The sequence below is a fragment of the Oryzias melastigma genome, linkage group LG6, assembly GCF_002922805.2.
Source record: "Oryzias melastigma strain HK-1 linkage group LG6, ASM292280v2, whole genome shotgun sequence".
Taxonomy (NCBI): Eukaryota; Metazoa; Chordata; class Actinopteri; order Beloniformes; family Adrianichthyidae; genus Oryzias; species Oryzias melastigma.
In genome coordinates, this window is record NC_050517.1 from 26,705,367 (window position 1) to 26,732,765 (window position 27,399).

At 40.4% G+C, this 27,399-nt stretch overlaps 2 protein-coding genes across 5 annotated transcripts in view; one reads left to right on the top strand and one right to left on the bottom strand.

Moving 5' to 3' along the window:
- aars1 (alanyl-tRNA synthetase 1) overlaps window positions 1–12,615 on the top strand; it is a 13,341-nt gene extending 726 nt beyond the window's left edge. Inside the window, exons 2-21 of one of the 4 annotated variants that reach the window (XM_024281720.1) lie at window positions 1,561–1,718; window positions 1,802–1,990; window positions 2,097–2,242; window positions 2,991–3,182; window positions 3,261–3,405; window positions 3,782–3,927; window positions 4,201–4,309; window positions 5,686–5,836; window positions 6,002–6,126; window positions 6,527–6,671; window positions 6,750–6,928; window positions 7,718–7,831; window positions 7,914–8,120; window positions 8,209–8,393; window positions 10,287–10,395; window positions 10,998–11,111; window positions 11,185–11,391; window positions 11,680–11,793; window positions 11,873–12,094; window positions 12,210–12,615. In XM_024281720.1, coding sequence (XP_024137488.1) covers window positions 1,575–1,718; window positions 1,802–1,990; window positions 2,097–2,242; window positions 2,991–3,182; window positions 3,261–3,405; window positions 3,782–3,927; window positions 4,201–4,309; window positions 5,686–5,836; window positions 6,002–6,126; window positions 6,527–6,671; window positions 6,750–6,928; window positions 7,718–7,831; window positions 7,914–8,120; window positions 8,209–8,393; window positions 10,287–10,395; window positions 10,998–11,111; window positions 11,185–11,391; window positions 11,680–11,793; window positions 11,873–12,052 — 2,901 coding nt within the window. In that variant the 5' untranslated portion in view covers window positions 1,561–1,574 and the 3' untranslated portion in view covers window positions 12,053–12,094; window positions 12,210–12,615. Of the gene's footprint in view, window positions 1–1,560; window positions 1,719–1,801; window positions 1,991–2,096; window positions 2,243–2,990; window positions 3,183–3,260; window positions 3,406–3,781; window positions 3,928–4,200; window positions 4,310–5,685; window positions 5,837–6,001; window positions 6,127–6,526; window positions 6,672–6,749; window positions 6,929–7,717; window positions 7,832–7,913; window positions 8,121–8,208; window positions 8,394–10,286; window positions 10,396–10,997; window positions 11,112–11,184; window positions 11,392–11,679; window positions 11,794–11,872 lie in introns of all 4 variants that reach the window. The other 3 variants (XM_024281719.1, XM_024281721.1, XM_024281718.1) reach the window with 3 other exon arrangements.
- A 1,831-nt stretch (window positions 12,616–14,446) lies between these two features.
- st3gal2 (ST3 beta-galactoside alpha-2,3-sialyltransferase 2) overlaps window positions 14,447–27,399 on the bottom strand; it is a 57,954-nt gene continuing 45,001 nt past the window's right edge. Inside the window, exons 3-8 of the mRNA XM_024281716.2 lie at window positions 25,037–25,096; window positions 24,579–24,712; window positions 20,825–21,004; window positions 20,673–20,718; window positions 20,044–20,163; window positions 14,447–19,128 (exon numbers count right to left, since the gene is read on the bottom strand). Coding sequence (XP_024137484.1) covers window positions 18,955–19,128; window positions 20,044–20,163; window positions 20,673–20,718; window positions 20,825–21,004; window positions 24,579–24,712; window positions 25,037–25,096 — 714 coding nt within the window. The 3' untranslated portion in view covers window positions 14,447–18,954. The remainder of the gene's footprint in view (window positions 19,129–20,043; window positions 20,164–20,672; window positions 20,719–20,824; window positions 21,005–24,578; window positions 24,713–25,036; window positions 25,097–27,399) is intronic.

Genomic DNA, 27,399 nt, shown 5'->3' on the forward strand with positions numbered 1-27,399 from the left:
ATATTCCTATATAATCTGCACCTTTTACTTGAGCACAGAAGAACAGCAATAACTGTAGTTTTATGTTATAGTATAAATGTGACCATATTTTCGGATATTTCTGATGTTAAGTCAGTTTTTCCTTCTTGTTTGACTCTATCAATGCTGCCAAGTCAACATGAACTGTGTTGTTTGTGCCTTGTAGCTAAATCTGCATTTGTTTTTCCTGCATGTGCTGACAAAATTATTCATTTTATGATTTTCTGGATGTCGGTTAGGGTTTAGTTGGCACGCCGTACTAAAGATACTACCTCATCATACTAGTTTTTCCACTTTATCTGAGTGCTGGTTACTTGCTTTAATTACCACCTTCTTCTATGCTCCGTAGAGCCGATGGGAGGTTTATTTTGCTGATGAGTTTCTGTTTTTAGCAGGGCTGTCAGATGGGAATTCTGCTCTGCAGACTTTTCCACATGTTAGTGTTTCTGTGGTGCTGCCGGGAGGTGTAGAGCTGGGATTAACAGAATAGAAAATGCAGCTTTAAGTTGTGTTTTTATAAGTGTAAATGTATCGTAATTTTCGTTATGAAAGTTCCACATTTGTGTAGTTTAAATCATCTTTTTTGTAAAATTGTTCCCAGAACTCATCACAATTAAATTTTAGAGGGAAATTGAAAAGAATGGTTCATTGAATTGAATTTAAGAACAGTTAGTTTATAAATACAAAAGTATTACATTTAGATGATTTATAATCTAGTGTTATTTATTACTATCTTGTTTTTTGAACAATTGAACAAATATTTTTCACTGTTGTGGGATCAATTCAAGTTAATTTGTCTATATAAATAAATTGAATTTAGTCGGGAACTTTGACAGACATACCCAGATCTAGTGAAGATTGTAGAAAACAGAATGTTAATATACTTTGAAAAATATTTAGAGGTTAAATCTTTGTTTCTCTTATATTTGAAAGATGAAATCCCTCATGTTGATACATTTTCTTATATAAAAGACCAATAAAGCTTCACCAAATACTCCACGTTTTTCATCTTTGGACACGAGTCAAATAAAAAACAACTTTGTGTTTTTGTTGTTGTTTTGTCAAATAATGACTTTTTTCTCGTAAGTGTATTTTTTTTTTTTATTTTGCCGTAAATTTAAAACTTTTAAATTTCTAAATTTCAAATTTAAAACATGTAAATTGATGAGGAAAAAGTCATAATTTTAGCCTTGACTTTTAAAGTCATAAATATGTGACTTTTTTCTCGTAATTAAGCAGTTACAACTTTTTTTCTCCTAAATTTATTATGTTAAATTTGTAATTTTCAAAAATGGTTGTAAACTGGCCCTTAAACTATTACTAAATTGTTAAAAGTACTAAAAAAAAAGTAATACTTTTTAGTGAATATGACTCATGAAAGTTATATTCAATCTTTAAATGAGTTTAAATAAAAAAATATTTTATTAGAAACAGACATTTGACCAAAGATCAGGTTTCTAAAAGTTAACTAGTTGTGCTTTTATTCTGAAACTGATTTGTTTAGTTGTTTGTGTTAATTTGTTTGATTGTTTGTCTTTCTAGTGAGCTCATTCAGAATGGACTCCTCACTGAGCGCAGCTCAAATTCGACAGAAGTTCATTGACTTCTTCCGCCGCTATGAACATCAGTACGTTCACTCGTCGTCCACCATCCCGCTGGACGACCCCACGCTGCTCTTCGCCAATGCTGGCATGAACCAGGTACGTGTCTTTCCATCCTCCCAGCTTCAGTCTCGTGTTCCTCACTCAATAACGTATTTTTCGGCTTTTTTTTGCACTTTTAGTTCAAACCCATCTTCCTCAACACCATCGACCCCTCCCACCCCATGGCCAAACTGCGGCGTGCCGCCAACACCCAGAAGTGCATCCGTGCTGGAGGCAAACACAACGATCTGGATGATGTGGGCAAAGACGTTTACCACCACACCTTCTTTGAAATGTTGGGCTCCTGGTCTTTTGGGGACTACTTCAAGGTATTTTGACATTATTTTTTTCTCCTTACCTCTTTGAAGATTTCCTGATACTCTTCTATTGCAGTACTTTTGGACAATGTTTCTAAGACAAATTTCTTCTTTCTAGCAACTGGCCTGTAAAATGGCCCTGGAGCTCCTCACCCAGGAGTTTGGGATCTCCATAGACCGTCTGTATGTCACGTACTTTGGAGGAAACCCTGACGCTGGCCTGGAGCCTGATCTGGAGTGTAAACAGATCTGGATAGACCTGGGGTGAGTCTGGTTTCGCAGATTAACGATTTCAGCAACAAAAACTGGTTAAACTGTGATCTTCTGTTATGTTGCAGTTTTTCCTCACATTCACTTTTGTCTTTCCTTCTCCTGTCCATCAGTTGAGCTAACAGAACCTGAGAGCCTCTTGTGTTTTGTAGTTGTGTATTTTTTATTTTTTTGACACTCAAAAGTGTTTTTCTGCTTAAACTCCTTTTGGAAAATTTATTTTAAATTATTTTGGAATTTAAACCAAACAAAAGAATGACAGACAGTGAGTCACTCCTCCCATCCACCCACCTCCAGCTCCGATTTAATATGATCCCGCTGTTCATTGTGTGGGTTTGGAAGAGGGCAATCAGGCCTGTGGAGTTAACGCATAGGGGCCATAGCTACCACCTTGCTTGTGCAATAAGTCCCCCTCCATGGTTTTAGCCTTAGACCCAAAGAGGCAGCCCCCACCTGCCCCAGAGCTAAAGGTGGGTGGAGTCTCGAGTGCCGACAGACCGCCTCATTACATTCACTTTTTGATTAGTTTTAAACTATTCTCGTTTCTAAATTTAGTTTTTTGTAGACTAAAATCGATGCTGCTGTAATGTAAACTAAATGTAAAGTTGCAGAGGTGTTTTCTTGACTGGTGAGTGTTTGTGTTTTAGGATTTGAAATGACAGAAGATTCTGTGAAGAAAACACCTCAGAAAGGAAACCTCCCACCTTAATTTCTTATGGAAAAACTGCTAACTTTTCTTCAGGGTGGAGGAGGCTCGCATCCTGCCGGGCAGCATGAAGGACAACTTCTGGGAGATGGGGGACACGGGACCCTGCGGCCCCTGCAGCGAGATCCACTACGACCGCATCGGCGACAGAGACGCCTCTCACCTGGTCAACATGGACGACCCTAACGTCCTGGAGATCTGGAACCTGGTGTTCATCCAGTTCAACAGGTAGGAGTCGATAGTGTTTTGATCTGCTGCTCATGTGAGCTGCTTTAATCTGAAGAGTTCTTCTTCGTTTTTCCTCAGAGAGTCGGAGACAGAGCTGAAGCCTTTACCTAAGAAAAGCATCGACACGGGAATGGGTCTGGAGCGCCTGGTGTCTGTTCTGCAGAACAAGATGTCCAACTACGACACCGATCTCTTTGTCCCGTACTTTGAGGCCATTCAGAAGGTACTACAGACCATCACACAGACCAACTGTAATGTCACATATTCAGCTAAATGTATCAATTTAATTCAAAATAATTGTTTGATTAACTTTAAAACTACTTTCCATAATGAGTCTGAGTATTTAAAAGCGCTTTTTTTTAGAAATGCAGAAACACCAACCAGCTGTTTTGTGTTTGAAAATAGTTTTAGTGACAATTTGTGAGGAAACAAATTCACTTTTGAGACCTAAAACCGTAATCATTGACTGAAGTCAGAGGTCATCTGCCAGAGCGTCACATCTGTAGTGACCTCACAGATCAAAGACAGTTTACTGGAAGGTTATAACATTTCAATAAAAGTATTTTTATGTGGAGAATTAAAAATGATTTTATTTTCAGGGAACAGGGGCTCGACCTTACACCGGTAAAGTTGGCGCTGAGGATGTCGATGGCATCGATATGGCGTACCGTGTTCTAGCTGATCACGCCCGCACCATCACCATCGCCCTGTCGGATGGGGGCCGGCCCGACAACACGGGAAGAGGGTGAGCAGGGGGGTCGATGTTTGGGAAATGTGGGGACAGATAAAACTGTTTTTGCTACTCTATTTAGTTAAAAGAAAACAGCATCTGCTCTACAGAAATAAAAGGAAAAAAAGCTTCTCTTTAGAACCTCACTTTGTAGTGAAAATCAACCAGCTTTTTCATCAAATTTAGCTTTTTAATCATCGTTTAAGTTCATTTCTCAAGTTGTGTTGGTTTCTGCAGGAAAAACAAAAATGTTTATTTATTTTAACGTGTTGTGATGTCTGGGTTTAGTTACGTGCTGAGGAGGATCCTGCGCCGCGCCGTCCGTTACTCTCACGAGAAGCTGGGCGCTCAGAGAGGCTTCTTCGCCTCTCTGGTGGATGTGGTGGTCGACTCCCTGGTGAGACTTTGGTCCTAAACTGTTGCTTTAAACATAAACTGATAATTTTTACTCTAAAATAAGTTACTCTTTTTTCATTTTACCAAGTGTCACCTCAGTGAGAATAAAAGCTTTTTTTTTAAGAACGTTCTTTACATGAAGCAAATAAATGCTTTAAATATTGCAGGACATTGGTTTAACACGCTACTAAAAGAAAAGAAAAATCACATAGCATGAACTTTAAATCAAAAACAGGAAAAATCCACTATCAGATAACTTTTCCTCTAAACCTTTTAACAAATTCTGAAATATCTACAGTAAAACTAGAACACTGGTTCATTTTAGATTTTAGGCTGTTCCTTATTGAAGGAGCTGCAGAACTAAACACTTTTGTCGTTTTTTTTATAGAAATAGAAGTAAAGAAATACTTAATGGAGTCGTAACTTCGAAATATTTTAAATGTTGCCTTTCACTTTATTTTAGTATCAGAAGGTAAAAGAGAATTTTCATCCAAATTTCTGATTATTTTCTCATTTTTTCCCATATAAGTTTCTTTAGTCTGCAAATCTTTACTCCATCTTTTCTTACAGATCTGGATAAGCTTCAGTTTCACTCTGAATTACTTTTCTTATGCAGTGATGGGAGCTGTGAACAAAAATCATATCACCAACAGCTGCCTTTCCAACCCAGAATATCCTTAAAAACTTAAATACAGATGTATTTCTGCTGCTGAAACACATCTTTTAGAGTATTACTCTGCATAGAATATTCTCTTCATGCAGTATAAATCAGGTTGTCACAATCCAGGTCTCAATGGCTGGAGTTCTACATGTTCTTCAGTCAATCTGACATTGAAGCTTCTAATTGGCTCAACACACCTGATACAGGTAATCGGCAGCGGATGAGACAGGATTTATGGAAAACTAGCAGGAGGTCGGCCCTCGAGGTCTGGAGTGTGACACTCCTGGTATAAATGCAGTAAAATCTACAAAAGTGTGTTCATTGTATGAAAGAGAAAGGAAAAAAAAATGCAGAGAAAAATAAAGCACAGTTGAACTGATAACTATATCAGTCATTTTCAGGGTAAATTTCTATTTCCTTTCAGAATTGCAAGAACTATTTTTTATTTGATTATCAGAAATTGTTTTTTTAAACTATTCTTTATCTAAATAATTTATCAAAATATATATTTGGAGGAAAAAACAAAAAAAATGGGTAAAATAGTCTCATCCAACATATTTATACATGTTTTTAGAAAGTACTGAAAGTGGAAATGAAAGTTAAAGCTGATATTTCCTAAATATGTGAACAAAGTTTACTTCTGACATGAAAAAATCTGCTCAGGATAAAGCTGTGATTGTGTCTTGATATCAAACCTCTTCTGTGTGTGTCCGCAGGGTGATGCTTTTCCAGAGCTGAAGAAGGATCCAGACATGGTGAAGGACATCATCAACGAGGAGGAGGCGCAGTTCCTCAAAACGCTCAGCAGAGGTCGCCGTATCCTCGACCGGAAGATTATGAGTCTGGGCGACTGTAAAACCATCCCTGGTGAGAAACTACAGTTGCTCTCATTTCTTTAATTTAATACCAATTTGCTTCAATCTGTCAAAGATTTCAAATGTTATTTTTTCTTAGAAGATGAAACTTAATGAAAGTGAGAATATCTGTCTTTTTTGTGGACGTGGTGAGCTCTTAGACTCCTCTGCATTCCAGGCGACACCGCTTGGCTTTTGTACGACACATACGGCTTCCCTCTGGATCTGACCTCCCTCATTGCAGAGGAGAAAGGGATGGGAGTGGACCTGGCCGGGTTTGAGGAGGAGAAGAAAGCTGCACAGGTGAGGAGAGGAAAAGCACAGAAGGAAGCTGCTTTATCTGGTTTGACGTTTTTCTTTTGTCAGCTCTCTGCGGCATTCGCTCTGTGAGTCCGAGTCACGAGTCCAGAGGTGCTGTTTAAATAAGCTCTGATCCCAGGTGCATTCATGTAGCAGAACAGTCGTAATACAGTTCTAATGTCTGAAGGTCTAATGTGTTTTATGGCCTTTATGGTGTTTTATGATCTCAACAAATCATTTTATTTTCTAAGAAGAAAACTTCGATTTTCACATCTGTTTGGCAGAACACAAACATTAGTGATCAAGCAAACAACTGGCCAGAATATCAATGTTCTGTACATTTTTTCCTGATGTTTGGTCACTGGGCGGATCAGCGGTAAAGCTTTTGGACCTGTGTGTTCAGTTAAAGTCTCAGGGTAAGGGCGCCGGAGACGAGGACCACATCATGCTGGACATCTACGCCATCGAAGAGCTGAGAAACAAGCAGGTTCCCCCCACAGACGACTCTCCCAAATACATGTATACTTCGGACGAAAACGGGAACTACGGTCTGTGACCTCTCACCTTGACTCAGCTGCTATCAGGATTCATCATCTGTGCTTGACCGTCTCTGTTCCCGTGTGCAGAGTTTCAGCAGGCCTCTGCCACGGTTCTGGCTCTGCGCCGCGATCGCGCCTTCTGCGAGGAAGTGACGACGGGTCAGGAGTGCGGCGTGGTGCTGGACCAGACATCCTTCTACGCAGAGCAGGGCGGGCAGACGTATGACGAAGGCTACATGCTGCGAGAGAACGACAACATGGACGATGTGAGAACGGCACAAATGTTCTTTTCTTTTATAGCCAAAAGTAAAAACGGTTTGACTCACTGATCCCGAGTCCTTCCCTCAACTGAAAATCATGTTTTCAGTGTTTTTACCATTCTTGTGGCATTTTTAATCACGATGAACGACATATATGAAGAAAATAATTAGTTATTCTTTATTCAAATTGTTAAAAATCAGTAGCAGATAAAAAAAAAATACTCTTTGAAAATTGATCATTTGTAACATAAAAATACTCTGGACAGGCCACAAGCTCGTGTTCTGAGCTTTCAGCAGCAGAGAGGGGAAGAGGGGGCGGAGTTGCTCCATTCCAAGAGTTTTGTCCACAACTCAGAGGCCAATTTCTATTGAACTATATCTGCTCTGCAGGAACTATGTCTTAAAAAATGACAGGTTTATTTTATTTTGGCTAAAAACAATATAATCATAATTAAAATACCACTTGGAATGCTTTTAAAATAGTTCAAAGCGTTGTCTGAGTGATTTTTTTTTTGACTAATGATGAAAATGAAAACTGCAGGTCAATATTTGTCTACATTTTTTTCTTTAATTGCATTTTTCAATCTTTTTGGAAGGTTTAAATGAAATTATCCCAGATGAGTGCAGCAGGACTGCCATGAACATTGGTTCATTTTAAAAAGTCAAATCTTTATAAAGTCATGGCTGCAGATGCAATAAAAATAAGAGTCTCCAGATTTTTTTTTTTAACTCTAGCTGGTTTAAACTTCTTGTTATTGCAAGAATGACTGACTCTATTCTTATGTGTCCCTGCAGAGGACGGAGTTCACCGTGAAGAACACGCAGGTTCGGGGGGGTTACGTTCTCCACATCGGTACGGTCTACGGGACGTTGAAAGTGGGGGACAGGGTCAGCCTGTGCATCGACGAGGTCAGACGGTGTTCCCGTTTACCGTCAGCTGAGTTTGGTGACCTCCTGCTGATGTTCTGCCTCTCCCTCCAACGTGTTTCAGGCTCGCCGTCGGCCCATCATGAGCAACCACACCGCCACGCACATCCTAAACTTCGCCCTGCGGGGGGTTCTGGGGGAGGCAGACCAGCGGGGCTCTCTGGTGGCGCCTGACCGTCTGCGCTTCGACTTCACCGCTAAAGGTGCTATGAAAACCGACGAGATCCACCGAGCTGAGGAGATCGCCTGTGGGTTGATCAAAGACGCAAAGGTGTGAATCGGAGCGATTACTCAGCGTTTCTCTTCACATTTGAATCTAAAGTTGTGATTTTCAATTTTTTTTTTTTTTTTACTTTTAGCCTGTTTACGCCAAAGAGGCTTCTCTGGCAGAAGCTAAGGCCATCCAGGGTCTGCGCGCCGTGTTTGACGAGACGTACCCTGACCCAGTCCGGGTCGTGTCCATCGGTATACCCGTCCAGGAGCTGCTTGATGACCCCAACAGTCCTGCAGGATCCCTCACATCCATTGAGTTCTGCGGGGGAACGTGAGTACAAAGATTTTATCCATATTTAATCCGACATGTCAAAAGGAGGGGGGAGCTGATGTCACCCCCCTGCTGGTTTGGACGATGAAAAAGTTCACTTAATCAGACTGATCAAAGTTTGTTTCATTTTTTTCAGCAGTCCTTTAATATTTTTGACGCTTTTTAAAATGAGTTGAAATCCTGATGGTGAATTTTGGATGTTGCCATGGCGATTGTGACACCATGAGGTCGGTGCTCTGCTACATTAGTCATATAAAGATGTTAAAATCTGTCAAATTTGAGAGCAGAGAAACAGAGTTGTGCTCTGATCTTCTGTATCCAGCTGCTCCGTCTACTCCACCCAGACATGAGAGCATCTGGACTCACATTTGAGTTTTTAATTTAATATTTTTCTTTATTAGCAACATTTTAAAAACAGCTCATTTATTGAATCTTAATGGGAGCACAGGTGTGTTGCAGTTACCTTGTGGCTCAATTGGCCATCTTGTCATGCATGTGGTAAGTCTATGGCAAAGTATTTATAAGGATAATACACTGAATTATGACATGAGTTATGCTGTCGTTTGATGTCCTTACGCTGCACTCTAGCCGTTTGTAAGGTGAGTACTGGCTCCTTAAGGACCAGGTGCAAATGCTGCATGCACAGGGTATGTAGATGATACACAAATGTCAGTAGGAAGTCCACTTACATTTTCTCATTTCTGATAGTCAGGGTGTGCACGGTATGCACACTTTTCTCTTGAATGGGACTAACGTTAAAAAAAAGTTTCAAAAACTTGTATGACACCCCTGCGTATAGCCTGCTTTACTCTTGTATGTGGTTTGAGGGTGTGTTCAGAGTCACTCTGGAAATATTTGGTTAACTTAAAGTGAACCAAATCCTCCGCCCAGAGCTGGCCCTAGGCATAGGCGAGCTAGGAGGCCGCCTAGGGCGCCATATGCTGGAGGGGGCCCCAAAATGCAATGATTTTTTTTTTTTGTATAGTTTAACACACCACTCATTTTTTGTAAAATAAAAAAAATGTAATAACTAAAATCATAAATAAAATAAATCAAAAATCAAAGTAAAAATCAGGTTTCGCCGAAGGGCTGGGACTGCCTCCGCTGTACCAAAAGAGTTTTATACAGTGTTGTCCCTGACTTTTTGATACTTATAACCTTTTTAAGTGAACTGTCCAGACAAGGTTTACAAAGTGTAGGACTTCCATTATTCTTACTTAATTACAGTTGTGACCAAGCCTTTAATGATTCTCAGTGGTAAGAACAAGATAGGAATAAAAAAAAGGAATTTGTTAATAACATTTACACAAATAAATCTCAGTTTTTGGTTTTCCTTTCTCAAAAAACTGTGATAAAAAGACTGAACTCTTGGATGCCCTGTCTAATGGGGAAGAGGAGAGTGAGTTATAGAGCATGCTGGGAAACCAGCAGCTATGCAACAGAAAGTGAATCTATGCTCATCCAAGTGACTCATTGATTCTGAACTAGCTTTTTTAGCCTCTTTTGACAGGAAAAGGAAGTCAGTTTTAGTTTGTGACGTTCATGTAGAAACAACAGATTAACGTTTGTTTTGTTTGCAAAAAACAATTTTTTTATGTTTTAATTTGATTGTCAGAACTGCCAAAACTTTGAGATGCTGGTCAGGTTTTTCTAAAGGTTTAATATGAAGCGACAGTAATTTATTTTTTCAGGAATTAGATCCGTTCCATTGATGATGGTTGTTCTTTGAGTCTCTTTTCAGGTTAGTTAAATAAAAATCATAGATGTCTTCATGAAAGGCCTCTTTGATCTGGTCCTTATCCAACACAGAAACCTCTCCTTTCTTTTGTGCTCTTCATCCTCCTCTTCCTTCACAGTCGGTGATGGGTTTTGTTTTTTTTCTCTCGTCTTCAGCCATCTGCAGAACTCCAGTCACGCCGCTCCGTTTGTCATCGTCTCAGAGGAGGCCATCGCTAAGGGCATCCGCCGCATCGTGGCGGTGACAGGAGCAGAAGCCCAGAAGGTCAGAGTGCACACGCCCAGACATGCCCAGTGACACATACAATCAAAGCAGCTGAGCCGTTTGCTTTGATGCTCACACAAAAATACACAAAACCCCTTTAGCTTTTTTATTATTATTTTTGTACTAATATGAGCCTGACGTAGTGATTATCTGGAACTGGCTTACAATTCATGTTCCAGAAGTCCTGTTTTTTCAGGCCCACATAGGGAATCCTCCTGACGATTGAATAATCAGTGCATCTTTATGAGATTTTGTCCAGAAATTCATTTAGGTAAAACATGTCTACTTTTGGATTTTCTGTAATCTATTCAGTCTCACCTCTCTTAATTTTCAAGTTTTGCTGAACATGTTTGATAGAAAAGCTCACAAATCTCTTCCTCCTCGGAGGGAGCAGATCACACGGGTCTGACTAACAACTTTAGAATTTTATTTTTAAGTTAAGAAAACGTTTTTTCTCATAAACGTTTTGATTTAATAAAAGTTTGGAAAACTGAAATCTGAAAAAACAAAAAACTAAAAAGGGCCTCTAATGTCTCTAATTGTTCTTATACTTTTTTTTGTTTTTTAAAGTTACATTTTTCCTCCTCCTTGTCAATCTTCAGGCTCAAAGGAAAGCAGATGCTCTCCGTCAGGCTCTGTGTGCTCTGGGAGACAAAGTGAAGCAACAAACATCTCCAAACAAGGACGTGCAGAAAGAGATCGCTGACATGTCCGAGGTAAAGGACGTCTCTGCTGCAAACACCCGAGAGCAGTTTCGCCATGGCGACAACCTCTCCCTCTTCTCTGCAGTCGCTGGGCACCGCAGTCATCTCACAGTGGCAGAAGGACGAGATGAGAGAATCCCTGAAGGGGCTGAAGAAGACCATGGACGACCTGGACCGCAGTTACAAGGCCGACATCCAGAAGAGAGTCCTGGAGAAGACGAAGGAGGTGATCCAGAGCAACCCCAACCAGCCTCTGCTCATCATGGCGATGGAGACAGGAGCTTCAGCAAAGGTGACATTTAAATTAAACTTTTTTTTTAATGGAAATTTGATTTCTTTCTTCCTTTTAAATCCTTGAATTGCACATGAATGCAAAATCTCGCATCTGTTTAGAAAAACAAAAAAATAAAGTTGTTCAAGTTTTCAGATTAAAGCCAATCCTGAGATGTTAATTTATTTAACAATGTGTGCGTGATATGCATAAATGATGAGGAGGATTTAGAGCTTAAAGTCCGTATAGAGATGTAACCTGTGTTACATTCTGGTTCTAATGAGTTCTACTTTCTTGTTGTCTTCTCAGGCTCTGAATGAGTCTCTGAAGCTGCTCAAGGCGCAGTCCCCTCAGACCGCCACCATGCTCCTCACCGTCGACCCCGATGCCGGGAAGATCACCTGCCTGTGTCAGGTCCCACAGGTAAGCAGGCCCGCTCGTTCAGAACCTCGATCCAGCTCCTCACCTTTCCACAGGGCTGACTTTCTCCTCCCCCTTGTAGGACGTGGCTGGTCGTGGTCTGAAAGCCAGCGAGTGGGTTCAGGAGCTGTGCCCTCTGCTGGACGGCAAAGGAGGCGGCAAAGACACGTCAGCCCAGGCCACGGGCAAGAACACGCAGTGCCTGGAGGAGGCGCTGCAGGTGGCCAACGAGTTTGCACGACTAAAATTGGGGGAGAACTGAGAGGAGGAGGAGGTGCCTGGACTTCCCCGTGTCCTGTCCTAGGTCAGAAAGCTCACATCTGTTGTTCCTTACTCCATCAAGCAGAATCAAACCACTAATTTATTGATTTACTTTCCTCACCTGGACTGGACACGACTGTAATGAAACGTGCTTTCAGTGTCCTTTTGCACTTACAGATGAGGATGAGGATGTCTCCTCTTCATCACTGCATGTCTGTCTGCAGGCTTCAGGGGAAGTTTGTCTCCTTCTCAGTTCAGATCTCAGAAACTCTCCTCGCAGCCTCGTTCCGTCTCTCTCCTGCAGCTGTTGGCATCAGATCTGGTCTTAAACCCGTCCTGCAGATTTCCTCCCGTCTGCTCTGCACGGCGGCGGCGGCGTCTTTCAGCCATCTCTGTGTTTGGTCTGGAGCTGCATCAGTCTGCGAGTCTGATTTAGTCTTTTATTGATCCAAACTGTTTCTTTAGCTGTCTGTGCTCAACATCACTGACATGTAGATTTAATGAAGAGCGTCTTGTAGCTGTTAAATGTTTGAGAAAATGAAAATAAACACATGAAATCTGAAACTCGTCTTCTGTTTTGAATTAATATTAGTGTTAAACTGTATGAAGTCATTCAGAGACATTAAACCAATGGAAAATTATTTGAAAAACACAAGGTTTAAAATAAAAATCTCAATATGTTGGTGTTTTTTTATATATATCTTCATGAATTTAAATATTTTAACATCCAATATAAGTATTAATATGTGAAAATGTAAATAATTTTGTTAAAGAAAAAAAAATCTTGTTTTTCTGTCCTGGTGAATATTTATCGCTCAAATTAAGAATTTAATTATTTTCTGCTGATTGTTCTTTTTTTTCTGAATTACAGGATATTTCATTTTTAGCAATGAAGCAGTTGCATCTGAAAAAAAGATTTATTATGTTCCAAATATTGAGTTCATATATATATATACTGTATATATATAATATTTATAATTTCGTTGAATGCAAAAATGAATCAACCAATAAGAGTTATACATACACAGGACTACCTGTTTGGGACATCCAGGTAATCCATCCACATCCATCAAATCCATTTAATGTACATTTTATGAATTTTCAGCAGATGAGCTAAATTTATTAAACTATTTAATCCAGTTGACCTGAGTGTTTTACAAACTCCTTCATACTTTTATCTATTTTTTATCCTCTATTAGCACAAATACTTATTTTTACACACGCTCCCTTAGAGCGTCCAGACTCCCTCCCACTGACGGGGAGGCCCTGGGGAAGACCCAGGACACACTGGAGAGACTACATCTCCGCGGGTCCCCCCAGAGGAGCTGGAGGAAGTGACCAGGAAGAGGGAAGTCTGGACATTTTTGCCCCTGCAACTTCTATTTATTGTTTAAAAAATCTAACAGAACTGGTAGTGTAATTCAGAATTCATAGTTTGCATCTGAAGAACATAGTTGAAGAATAAATGGCTTTTAATTTAATTTAATTTAAACAAAGGGAGAGTTGTTGCTTTTTTGCCTCCTTGATTGTTTAAATTTGATGTTTAGGTTTTATCAGATATTTCGTTTTTGGCCGTGCCTGAGAAACTTTGATCTTTTCCTTCAGGTTTGCCGTTTTGTGGAGAAGAAACTTTTACCTTTTTATTTATTTTTCCTTGAAACTTAAGCAATTTCATTTAACAGAGTCCATGTGGGGGCTGCACAGTGGAGCAATGGTTAGCACTCTCACCTCACAACAAAAAGGCCCTGGTTCAAATCCCAGCTGATTAGTTTGCATGTTCTCCATGTGCAACTTTCTCCTACAGTCCAAAAACATTCTTCAAAGGTTACTGGATGAAATGTGCGTGTGGGGATAATTATGTGTAAAGACTGGCCACCTGCACAGGGCGTGTCCCAACAGTAGCCAGGATAGGCTCCAGCAACTCCAAAAGGGATTTAGCTGGTTAGGAAAATGGTTGGAAGGATGTCCATGTTGGTTCTGTTCACTGATTCAAATCACACATTAGTAAGAAAGTATGCAAGAGAAACAATAACGACAAGGTTTAGATATTATTTTGTTTAAAAAATAACTTTTATGATGTGCTGTGACTGACTGGTCACCTGTCCAGGGTGTACCCCGCCTTTGCCCAGCAGTAACTGAGTTAGGTTCCGACAACCCCGATCCAGCGGGCTAAGAAACTGGGTGGATGATGTGGTTTTCACTTGAAATGTAACTGAAATGCGGCGCCCTCTATTGGTGTAATTGTTCTGGTCGTATTTCTGTAGAAACAGTACAAAGGATTGACTCTATTTTTGGTCATTCAACTAGAAAACAATCCAAAAATGAACATGCATGAGCTGAGAGTTACTTGAACAAATAGAAGTGTTTGTTGGACACAAAAAAGGAAAGTTTGAACTGGATTTTAATTTGCTTTTATTTGTACAACAGTGGAGGTTACAAAGAGAAGATAAAGTGGTAAATACAGATGGGCTAAAGGAGATGATGAGGGTGCAAATCCACCTGTTAAAACTACGTCACTCCGGTTGTGTTCACACTGAAACCTGCTTCATCCCATCATTTAGGGTTTCCTTTCTGTAGTTCTGGAGCTGATGATGATGATGATGATGATGGGCAGTGTGATATGGGTTTCTGCAGCTCACTGCTGCTCAAAGGCTTTTGAACATTTGACCTGCTGTTCAACATCTGCAGAAACTGCTTCGATTTTACCTACAGCAGCTGGAAGGATACAGATTAAGAAGAGACTTGTTTATTTTTCCGCAAATTACCCATAATCTATTCAGCTCTCCATCATTTCTATCAAAAGAACCATCTAGATCAGATTAACTAAAAATAATTTGAGATCTTCTCTAAATTTTCACCTGAGAATTTCTTTTTGACTGCTTTACTAATAAATTCTTAATTTATTTCTAAAAGATTAACACTAAACACACGTTTAGTGACACAATACCTAACTAGAGTTGTCATGGCGACCACAGGTTTTGGATCAAGGATGTCCTGTGATGCCCTCACAAAAATGGTCTTTTTCTAATTAAAAAAACAAAAACAAATCCCTATCTTTAACTTGCACATATGTCCGCAGGTTTATTTGGAAGATAGCAAATCAAGTCACAAATTAAATCTAACCCAAAACGTTTTTTTTTGTGTTTAACTGATCCACTTGTGCTGAACTCCTTCAGGCCTGAACATGACTGGATGCTCCACAGGCTCCACGTTTGACCCGTTTCTGCTCTCAGGCTCATAAATGTGGAGAATTTTGAACATTTCTGCCACTCAGCTCTGTTTCAGGCACAGTAGGGGGTGCTTGGATTTAAGCTGGAACAGCAGGAAAGGATCATTCTGCTCTCCAGCTGTGCACACTGATAACTTTTCGTGTTTTTTTTTTTTTTGGGAAGGGGGAAAAGCGTCACGCTTTGAATAACACATGCCTTCATGATGAAGGTGGAGGAAAGAAGCTGACTCGTCACCAGGAGAAAGAGAGGTGGGTTTAAATCCAGCAGGTGACCCCCCCACTCACACATACACCTTTTTTTTATCAGTCCACAACATCAAAGAAACACGCTCACAAAATGAATTTCACAGGTTCACTGTCAGATTCAGGAAACCGAGCAGAAAGGAGTGAGGAGCGGGAGGCAGCCGCGCCCCAAGCAGAAGGCTGACAGTGTGTTTCATGAAGTCAAAAACAGGTGGAAAGGCACGGCGCTCAGCCAGAATACGAAACGCAGCAGCAGATCAAGGCACAAACGCATGTGTGTCTGTGAAAGACACAAACGCAACATGCAGACTGAACTGTGCTGACTGGAGATGTGAGCCTGATTAGTTCCTGCAGGGGGCAGTAGACCACACAGGTGGAGGTGCAAACCCTCATCTGCTGTTTGTCCTTCAAACATTTGCAGCTTTTTTCCATTCTAGAGGGTAATAAGAAACTGAAAACTTTTTTTGCTGTCTGGAATGAAGGTCACCTGTTTCTGTTCTCTCGGTGAGGAGGAGGAGTTCCAAACTTCTGCTCGCCAGTCAGTGGATGTGAGTTTGAACATAAAACTGATCAGGTTAGTTTTTTCCTCACAAATTTCCTCTTTTTAAATCTGCATTGTTTCCAGACAGAAAAAAACGCCTCCTTCTGCAGTCGATTCCTTTTTTCTCTCTGGTCTGTTTCCAGTGGAACAAACCAATCCTCCTCATTCTTTTATGGATGAGACAAAGATCCCATTTCTAGTCATGAGTGGAGGCAGACCCGTCTTAGCAGCTCATTACATTTAGACAAAAGCAACTGAAAAGAAGATTAGTTTGAATAGGAAGCTGGAATGCAAGAATAGAACATGTTTTTCTCAGTTTTGTAGAAAAAACTGGAAAACAGGCGGATGAGCAGACGCCCATGATGAGAACACACACAGGCTGAAGAACCTGAGGGGCTGCAGGTACGTCAGAGTGATCGATACGTTTCTAGAGCTGCATGAGTTCAACCTTCAAACACATTGAGAAGCAACATCTTTGCTTGCTTTTTAATGATTTTTTCGAACACAAAATCAAGCCAATGAAGAGGATCCTAAAACTGTATTTCAGGCTGGAGGTTCGGCAGAGAGTGAGGGTGTTCTTGGACTGGAAGGATTCTGCTGTCAGGATGTGGGTGAAAAGCTCCTGACAGCTTTAATCCTCTCAGGGACATAAAACCTGGATGTTGTCTGTCTGAGGTTCATGTTCTCCATCCTGTAGAGCAGGTCTGTCAAACTCCAGGCCTCGAGGGCCGGCCTCCTGCCTATCTTCCAGAAATGCTGCTGCTGATTACCTGGATCAGGTGTATTTAGCCAATAAGAACCTTCAAGGGCAGGTTTGTTGTAAACATGTTGGAGATCGGCCCTCGAGGACTCAATTCTGACACCCCTGCTCTAGAGAACAGAGGAAAGTCCATCACCTCGCTCATAGATCATGTTCAGGTAAAGCTTTTGGTGTTTTCCTCCTCACAGTGACACAGAATGTGACAAAAACCAGCCTGGAGGTCAACTTTTGATTGACTTTGGGATATAAACCATTGCAGCTCAGATTTACCAGAGATGATGCAAACTCTTTAAAGAACGCTTTTGTCCGCCTCAAAAATAAATGACTCTTCTGCCTCTTTAGCAGCACAAACTCAGTTTCTTAAACAATAACAGAGGAGCGTCTGCATCCATTTATGACTGAACAAGCAATAGAAGAACACAACAAAAATTCAAAATATCAGAGCAGCAGGAAATTCTCATTAAGTACTGATTAAGTTAAAATGTTTTACAAGAAGACGTAATTTTAGCACAGATGAGGGATAAACATAAACAAATTGGATCTGCTGAACAAATTCCAGTGATGTGTATAAAATACAGGCACCAAAATGAGAGGAAACAGACCTCTACTGCTGACAAGAGTTAAGGAGATGCACTTTGTTTCTATTTGTCTATTTATGGGTCTTGACGTCAAAAAGAGAAGTTTGATCAGTCGAGAACGTACTCCAAACAAAAAGATATGGGTTAAATGTCTTTACAAGCTGTTGATTTTTTTAACTGATCTTTGTCTGAGCAAACACAGGTGTTTTGAAGCACTGAAGTTTCAGAGAAACTCCAGCAAAACCTGTAAATTCACCATAATAAAAAAACATTATGAAAACAAATCGAATAGTTCTGCCTCACATTTCCAGCAGTTCTCCTTAAGTGCTGATGCTGTGCATCAAGTTAAAAATGCTTCTGATTCTTCAGGTTTCAGGGGTTTCTCCTCATCCATGACCGGATCTGGACACGGATCTGGACATGGATCAGGTCAAGGAGAAGGGGCTTTGATCTGGTTTATTCATTTCCAGGAACCCTGAGTTTTTGTTTTTCTCTTCAGCCACTAGCTGTTTCTGTATGATCATGTTTCGATCTACAGCCTGAAGAAAATGTTTTTTTTTCTGTGTGGGGATGTGGGGAGAGTGTGGGTGTACGTGTGCATTAACTGGGTGATAAACACGAGGACAGAACCTGTGAGTGCTGTCTGAGTGAAGACGAAAAGCAGGTCGCGCTGACAGAAGTGGTGTCTAAGGCGTGTGTGGCTCCGCCTCCTCCAAACTGGGCTGGAGTTTAAATTGGCTAATGAGGAGCTGGGAGAGTGCTTAATTGAAGCGAGCAGCTGACGAGTCATAATAAGTTCCAGAGGGGAGTTTCTGTCTCCTCGCCGTGCGGCCCTTTAACATAGGAGTGGGTGAACTGCAGAAAGATGATCCAGTTTACAATCCCATGAATAAACAATGTCTCCACTGTCAACTCCCAAATTGGACCCAGAGCGACCACATAGGGGTCCAGACGCCGGCATCCCAGCAGGAAACCCCAGGAGATGGGTCTCCGGCCTCACAAAGTCGCCCACAGCATCTCCCAGTGTCTGGATGCGAGCGGTTGCCATGGCGGCGGAAGCTGTGGCTTATGCTGCAGCTTTTTCTGACTGAGTCTGACAAAGGCAGAAATCCTGACTGCATTTCTCAGGATCTAAAGACACATGTAAAGAACTGCTGACATAACCCAGACTCTCACTGCTACAGATTCACATCTCTGCAAACATCCACAGTATAGCAGGTCAAAACGACACCTGGTGATGCACAGTTCACTTGAATTCAAGCAGGATTTGCGTCACTAAAATAGGGGCTGCAAAGTTTTTCCAGTTTTTATTTTGCAGTACCTGCTGTTCGGGCTCTTCCCAGAGGAGGAAGTGGCTGAATCTTCCCCGGAGCTGTTAGTTTGGGATAAATTCTGAGCCTTCTTCCTCAAAGGGAAAGGGAATGGAGGTTCACTCAATAATGAGTCACACCAAAGTCAACCCCAGCGGGAAACCCCAAACCCTGCTGTTAAATGAAACCAAGAACATCTAAGCGGTCTGCAGCTTTCTAACACGGATCTGCAGGCTGACCCGTCATTTCCCGGGAAACACTGTAATTTTCCCGGCTTTGGCCAGACGCTGAATGATCTGCGCTTCGTAGTCGGCGTCGTGAACGCCGGTCTTCCTGAACTCCCCGGAGTAGCGGTTCTGCTCCCAGTAGTGGTGCCAGTTTCCCCGGCTGTCCGCTCCGAAGCCAAACACGTTAACCTGGAGGAGAGCGGTGGAGTTGAGACGTCTTATTTCTTTGGTGTGACATAAAAAAAGATGCTAACTTAATTTAATTTGCCTTCCTATTGGACAGAAGTCACTGACTCCTCTTAGCAAAAAGTTGTTTTAATAAGTGTACTAAAGTATACTTAATTTACCGTATTTTTCGGACTATAAGTCGCACCGGAGTATAAGTCGCAGGGGCCAAAAAATGCATAATGAAGAAGAAAAAACCATACATAAGTCGCACTGGAGTATAAGTCGCATTTTTTTCAAGTAATTTATTTTACAAACTGGTTGAAAAAAACGATATTACATCATCCTGGAAGGTAAGTTATAACATTCATAAGTGAATAGAAAACAGGCTGAATATGTGTCAACACATATTCACATATTAGCATCATGAAAAAAACGAAAAGGTGTAGCATTTATATAACACAACAGTTTTATTTAACTATAGCCTCAAGAACTCATCAACTTTGTATCTTTACTGTAATTAATTGCACGCAATCTCACTCCATATCACTAAATCCGTTAAATTCTTCGTCCTCTGTGTCACGTCTGAATAACTAAAGTAAATAAAGTAATTGCATAGATCACCATAAGAGGGCACTCTAGACTTACGGTCCATATCTCATCATTAAAAATTCGTATATAAGTCGCACTGGAGTATAAGTCGCAGGGACATTCAATCTATGAAAAAAACCGCGACTTATAGTCCGGAAAATACGGTATACTAAAAGTGAGGTAGTATACTTAAACTTACTTTTTATATACTATCTATATATTGTGAACTTAAAATGTTCCAATTTAGTCTAAAGAAGTATTCACTTAGTATACTCTCTATACTACACACACGTGGTTGAGAGAATACTTGCTATACTTATAGTTTTGCTGTGAATTCCAGGTACTGACCTCATCGCACACGTGCAGAGCGAAGAACAGCACCAGCATGCCGGTGGACGGGTAGCGCCCGTGATGTTTGGTCCAGTGGTCATGGATGTACATGAAGAACGCTGGGTTGAAGATCTGAACCTAGAGAGGAGAACATAAATAAGATGCAGACCTTTCTACGGCTTTAAAATGAATTAAAACTAAGTTAGAGCCTGAAAGAAGTACGAAGGATCAGGCTAATTCAAGCAGCTGCACATTAAAGATGTACTCCAGAACAACAGAAGATGAATTCTGACAACCCCCTCAGTGTTGATCATTAAAAAAAACAAAACCTCTTCTGCCTCGCGGCGATAATCGCTCCCAACAAAGGGGCCTTCAGGCAGCTCAGAGCAGCAAATCTCACAAATCTAGATTTTTGGGTCAAACCCAAAGACAGGCTGGTTCTGAGGTATTCTCAGTCTTCACGTGACAAGGATTACTTTATTTATTTTCACGGATTAAAGAGTGAGTGGGAGATTACTGGAACAAAGGGAGGCTTTGTAATCCTTCATCAACAATAGAGCGGTGCTGTCGCTGCAGGGTCACTCTGTGTGTGTTTTCCCTGCGAGTGTGTCAAAATCACCAAAATTAATTTCCCTGAGAGGACGCACCTTGTCTTTGTCCACACGCAGGAACTGCTTCACTGGAGCGTAGGTGCTGCACAGAGAGCAGACGGACGGATCAAACACACACTCACGCTGCCTTTGTGCGCTCTCATATGTGTGACATCACAGCCCTGTGTGTGTGTGTGTGCGCCTCTTACAATCGAATCTGTCCGGTGGAGAGAGCGCTGGTGATCCAAACCAGATCCAGGGTTTTGAAGGGAACCAGGACAAAGCTGACGTTTGGCGCCAGGTTTTTGGCGCTCTCCGGGTACATGAATTGGTGGGTGGTGCGGCTGCCCACGTCTTCTTCATAGCCCACCGTGGGGGCCAGATTTATCCTGCGGGGCAAAACGCAAGACCTGCAGGTTACAATTTCATCTCTGCTTGCAGATTTGCCACTTCTGGTGTCAAACGGATTCACTTGAGTTCAACCAGATGCAACTTCAGAGACAACAGCCTCTTGTCAATAAGTTTTATGTTTAAAAAAACTAAAGTAAGTGCTCATGTTCACACCAGGACTTTAAAGACCCACTCCAATGAAAATTATGTTTTTAACATGTTCTAGTGACATTTTTCTGATGACGGAGGAGATGCAAAAAGAATCAAAGCGGAGTTTTTCTGCATTTACTCCCTGAGAGCTCTCAGCAACGAGAGGGAAAGGGGGGCGGGGTTGCTTAACATCACCAACAAATTTCCCTTCAACGATTTTTCCGAGAAGTGAAAAGGAACTATTGCCGTTCTGCAGAAACTGTCCTAGAAAACGAGAAGTTTTGGATTTTGGTTAAAAAATTGCATAATCATAATTATAAACCCATTGGATTTTTTTTAGAATAGATCAAAAAGATTATCGGATTAAGTCTTTCAGTTCAGATAACATTTTCAGCAATATTTACACAAAAAGCAAAGTCTAGCACTGGTTAAGAGTGTGCAACAGTCTTTGACATGAAAAGACTTGATCTGCCGCCCTGTGTGTTTCCCAGCTCTCTCCTCTCTTCTTGCTGCTGATTATCTCCTCATCACACCTGATCCAGGTAACCAGCAACAAGAGTACAGAGAGAGCTGAAGATCAGATGGCCCTGGATTAGACCCAGAGAGCAGCTCAGTCTACTGAAGATGAAACCTCAGAGAAAGCTATAGTATCAACTGACAAATGTTGGCCTTTTATGCAGTGAGGGATCTTGTTTCAAACGTGATGTCTGCTGCAGATCTCAAAATAATTGGAGCAATGGCACAGTGCTCAGCAGTGTAGCATCTACTGCTTTTTTAAAAGACTTTAAAGAAATCAATCTATTATATTTATTATTGAGTTTTATTTGTGACTGATGGTGACTTCCAGCTGTTTGCAATCATCCTTAATGTCCTGCTGAAACACATGAGGCCCTTGCTGAAATAGAAGAAGACTTGTGTCTGTGATTACAGAGAAGAACGTCGTATTTGGACTGGTCACAAAACACCGTCTCACTATGTAACTATCAGCTTTAAAGAGTCTTTGTCCACAGGACATGTCATGTGGAAGTATAGTTTCCTTTCTGCACAATTAAACTTTGCATTTGCAGATGTCAGAACATTATTTATCAACATTAAGCGTTGGAAGAACTTTTAGGCTTGTAGAAAAAAAAATAGCATCCAGTAAAGTAAAGGTCTTTGGATTTGTCCCGTACACACAGGAATTTCTTCAGTTTCTCGACATCTTTAAATACTGCTCGACTCTCCTCCCATCTTTAGGTCTGGCCTCTCTAAAACTACGTACACACCGGGTATTTGAAGCACGTTCAAGTTTAGCCCAGGGTCTTCACACTGGACAATCAGGGAGGGGCTTCTTGTTATTCTTGTTCTACTGATCTCTAGTTCATGTCCGTCACCTTCAGCTGGTAGAGGCTTGGTGCCAAATGTCGAAGTGGTGCAAATCTTGCAAATTGGGCAAGATATAGAAACAATTGAGTTAATTGCTAGCATCCTTGTAATATGGATTGTCGTTGTGTCAGGAGAGTGACCTAGAATCAACTTTATTTGAGGAACAAAGACAGACGTCGTCAGGCGTTTCCCCGTGTCCGAGTTCACCAGATAAACTCAGAGTTTGGTGAGTTGGAGGAAATAGCTGATCTTTTGGAGGTACTATTTTATGTTCTTCTGTGAGTTACGAATGTTGTGATGAGTCTGTGCGCATTAATCTGTTAAAAAGTTCAATAAAACCCCACCAAGATAATTTTGAGTGAAGTTTCTTCTAAAGAGAGCCATAATAAGGAGTTAAGATAAAATATAATGTATAATTGATTTTTTAAAAATCCCTAAGAGTCTCAGGAGTCTTAATTACACTAGAAATACTGCAGTGAAAAGGTAGAAAGTAAGAAACTTTATTAGTCTCACAATGGAGAAATAGCGTTGGTGCATTTGTGAAGTGTAGCTACAAACTACCAGGAGCATGAAACACAGTAGTGCACATTAATGCACATAGAGGCAGGACTGAGGTCTCTCGTTTAACTCTTCTGCATGTAGGAATAGAGCTGATAGAGCGTGGAGCCGAGAGAACAAATGAACATCAAACCACAGAATCACAATCAGAGATAGAGGCTGCCCACACAGGTCCACTGAGAATGCAGCTGTAATGGATGCTGTGGCCTGGAGCTCCCACAAACACACAATACCAGACGCACACAAACTCTGCAGACAACAACATGGCTGTGTTTGTGAGCCCGGTTCTCCAGAACAATCGTGCTCTGTGAGATCAGTGCAGACAGGGAGCTTTGGGTGAAGGGTGTGAGGGGAGAACACAACAAACACGGGAAGCTTTGGGTTTTCTTTTGGGGGACCCTGCAGATCAGGTGACTTTCATTAACCAATAGGAGAGCAGAACAGAAAGCAGCATTAAACAGATTCAGAAATAGCCAAGATAAGATACACACAGCTAGTGTTTTGCTCATTTAGATTTTATACACCCTTTGATCTAATCTAAACATTTATACTAGATGTGATCCATCATAAATTATGTTTCAAGATATTTAAATATATCGCTGCTTTGATTCATATGTATAAAAAACATGATCTAAATGTTCTTCTGAATAAGAAGTCCCCCCACCCTTTTACAAAAAAACACTCATTAAATTTGAATATCTTATTCAGGAGACCTTCTGAACTCCTGAAATTGTTCAACCTTTGACCTGGACAGGCGGTGGATGCGGTTTCTTTTTGGCAAACAGAAAAAACCGAAATGTAGCTGTGGTGGTTTGATTGTTTACATTACATCATGGAGCACATGCATGGATTAGAACTTTTTTGGTGTTCCAACAATAGAGATTAATATGTTATGTACAATATATATTTTTTAATAGATAAGGAACATCTATTTCTAAAGGGCTTAATTCCTAGCTTTCAATGACACAAACCATTGGTTGATGCCATTACAGGGTTTGTCTAACATTTTTATGTCTATGCTCCAAAAAAAAAGAAAAAAAAAGATTTTTTGTAGTTTTTAAGATATATTGAATGCATATTGTGTGGTTGTGTATATGGTGATTACATGAAAAGAAAAACTGAATAAAAATCAAGTACATTATTTTCATATACATTTTATACATCTATACCTGTAGAACTGACTGTAGTAGAAACAAGATTTTGTGCAGACTTTATTTTCATGCTTACATGTTTTTTGTGGTCCAACAAATCTGTATTTGTAACATCAGTCATGCCTCTAAATAGAAAATGTGTTATCTTTGAAATCTATTTCATCAAAAGACGGATGTGTGTGAATGTGTGGAAACCGCTTGAAACACACGGAGGGTTCTAGCAAGAGAACCAAGTGATCCATTTAAATCTTGCTTTGCATCTGTAAGGCTTACTTAAAATTTTGTTCCGTTACATCTTTTTGTGACACCGGCTGCACTCCATGTACTCTGCTGGATCCATCAGTCTCACCTCATGATGAAATTGTGTTCATCAATGATTTTTCCGTATCCCGACCCGCGGAGGTTTCCGGAGTTCCCCACCACAGCGCAGCGGAGGCAGCGTCCCTGATCCCATGAGCCGTACGGTGACCTTCCTGGAATCACCTGCAACGACGGGTCATAATGAGAGCCAACAGACGGCCGCGCCGGCACACACCACTCAATCCTTCATATGAAGTTACATACAGGTCTCACAGCTGAAGGCAATAAGTGAGCAGACATGAAAAATAGATGCTCCGCCTTCGGGGATCCACATTAAGATCCAACTGGATCTAAAAGCAAACTTGTGCTGAGAGGAAAAACGCATAAAGAGCTCCTGGTTTGAGCTAAACTTAAGGTCCAGCTTTTTTCTCAGTAGTGTGAAGTAAAGAGTGGGTGAATGTACAAGAGCCATGGCAGTGGAGAGATGAATTAGTAATATGGATGTACCTGGAACAGCCTCAGCAGCACCTGCTGGATGCTGTGGGGTTTAAACTGGGGCTGCAACATCTGCAGACAGGAAAAAAAAACAGAGTACGGTTAGTTCCTTCCCTCCATTGACAAATGAGATCTGACAACAGACTTCAAATAAAACTACTCTGCGTGTGCTGATGTATATACATGCATTCATCTGCTTACATCTGCAAATAAGCAGCAGTGTGTGCACCACATAAAAAAAGACCTGGATGAAAAATGAAGGCAGATGGCTGGATGATAACATACTATAAAAACGATTAAAACAATCCTGCATTTAAAACAGATTTTCTTAGATAATGAGAAGAAAAAGAAAACAAAAATGAACAATTACAGATTTAAAAACTAAGGTTTAAAAATGTAGGTTTTTATTTAAACTTCTTTTCAACCTTTTTCTATTTTTATCTCCTGAAATATAGAGAGAATCAGCTTTATGCTTCTCACAATCACAATGTCTGTCTACTGACTTTATTTTTCAGTGAACATTGTTGGTGTGAATCATTTGGAATCAACTTTCTCTTTATGCTCTGAACCTCATTTATTTGATCAAATTCCTCAATTTAGTTTAATTTTTGTTTTTTTGTAACATTTTTATACAGAGATGGAAGTTTTTAAAAAAAAATGTTTTAAAGACTACAATGAAGATTGGGATTTTGTTAGCGGTGGGAAAAAAAAATCTATTTTTAGATGCATCGATTATGATCCATAAACAATTCTGAATCATTTCATACATTTAAAATAGTTAAAAGTGTACATGATTTAAGGTACGAGTAACAAGTGGAACTAAACTCAAAGTGTTTTTCACACAAACATGGCTGACCTTCCAGATCTTGTCTCATCTTAAAGCGACAGTTTGAAAGCATTTTGACTTTCATAGTGTTGAGGGTCAATTGGAAAAAAGTCACACAGTGTCTAAGTTATGTCACATCAAAACTAAATATGTAGGGAACACAACAAATGAGTGAAATCACAATGTGCGGCTAGCTAGACACTATTTTAATTTAGTTTGACGTGAGTTAAAGAGCGTTTCATTAAAGCTGGTCTAATGATATAAAATAACATTTTCCTATTTAAGGTTTTTGAGTTCAGGAAAATTTTCCCTTTTGATGCTGTGAAAGATTTTTCGTTATCAAATGAAATATTATTCATGTCAGCATTTTTATTTTCTCAATTTAAGTTAAACAAGTTCACTGATCTTGTCTTTCCTTAAAAATGCACTTTGGTGGAGAAAAGTAACCATATTGGTCAAGTCTCTTGTTGTAAAGAGAAACATTTCTAAAAAAAAAAATGCAGATCTGGGATGTATTGATAATTGTTTCATAATCAAATAGTTTCATAATCAAATCTGTGCCTCTTGAATTGCAATCAAATCGAATCCTGAGATGATTGAGAGATTCCCACCTCTAGTTTTTAATGTTAACATGTTCCTGTAGCATTTTTCTTGAACATAAACCAAGTTTCTAAGGATTTCTTTATTCAAATTGTGTTAAATCAGGAGCAAATGAAAAAAACTGCAGTTTGAAAAAGACTTTGTGACATAAAATCTACATTGGGTGGGCCATAAACTGGCTGCATCCACTTCCAGACAAATAAATCTATCTACGTCTTCGTTTTCCACGTCTGAACTGGAATCCGGCTCAAAACTGTCCATTTTTGTTGCACTGTTAATGTTAGGTTGGGTGTGTGAGGGCCTGTAGGCTAGTGGGAGAGCTTGTACACAGATGGATGATGGGAAGGGGGTATGCTTACTCCACAACTCAAGTACATTTCTAATTAACTCCTGCCGCTCTGCAGAAACTGTCATAGACGATGGCACCATTTTTTTTAAAATATTGGCTAAAACAACATAATCATAAATGAAAAACTACTGGTAATGCCATTAAAATAATCAAAAGATGATTGGAGTGCGACTTTAAGTACTTTAAATGTTCATAAAAAATTCCAAAAAGGAAAACGAAGAACTGCTCCCATAAAGATTGGAGTGTTTTTGTATGCAAACCTTTAATAAGCGTCGCTTCCTTCCTCCCTCCCACACTTCAGTCTTTCTTCTATTTGACGCCTTTTGTCTCCCGCTTCCTTTGCACCCACCACTGGCCCTAATTCTCACAACGCAGATCTCATTCCCTCAGATTTGAATCCTCTCCAGCAGTCTCCAAGCTCTGGCGTCTAATTCCTTCTCTTTAATTTCCAGTTTCCCTCTTTTGTTCCTCCTCCTCTTGTCTCTCTTCATTTGGATGCATGTGCAGCCCCTCAGTTTGGCATTCATTGTTGCAGGTGTTACTCGTTTTTTGCAGTCATGATTGCACTATCCTGTCTTACAATCGCAGATGATGCAGTCG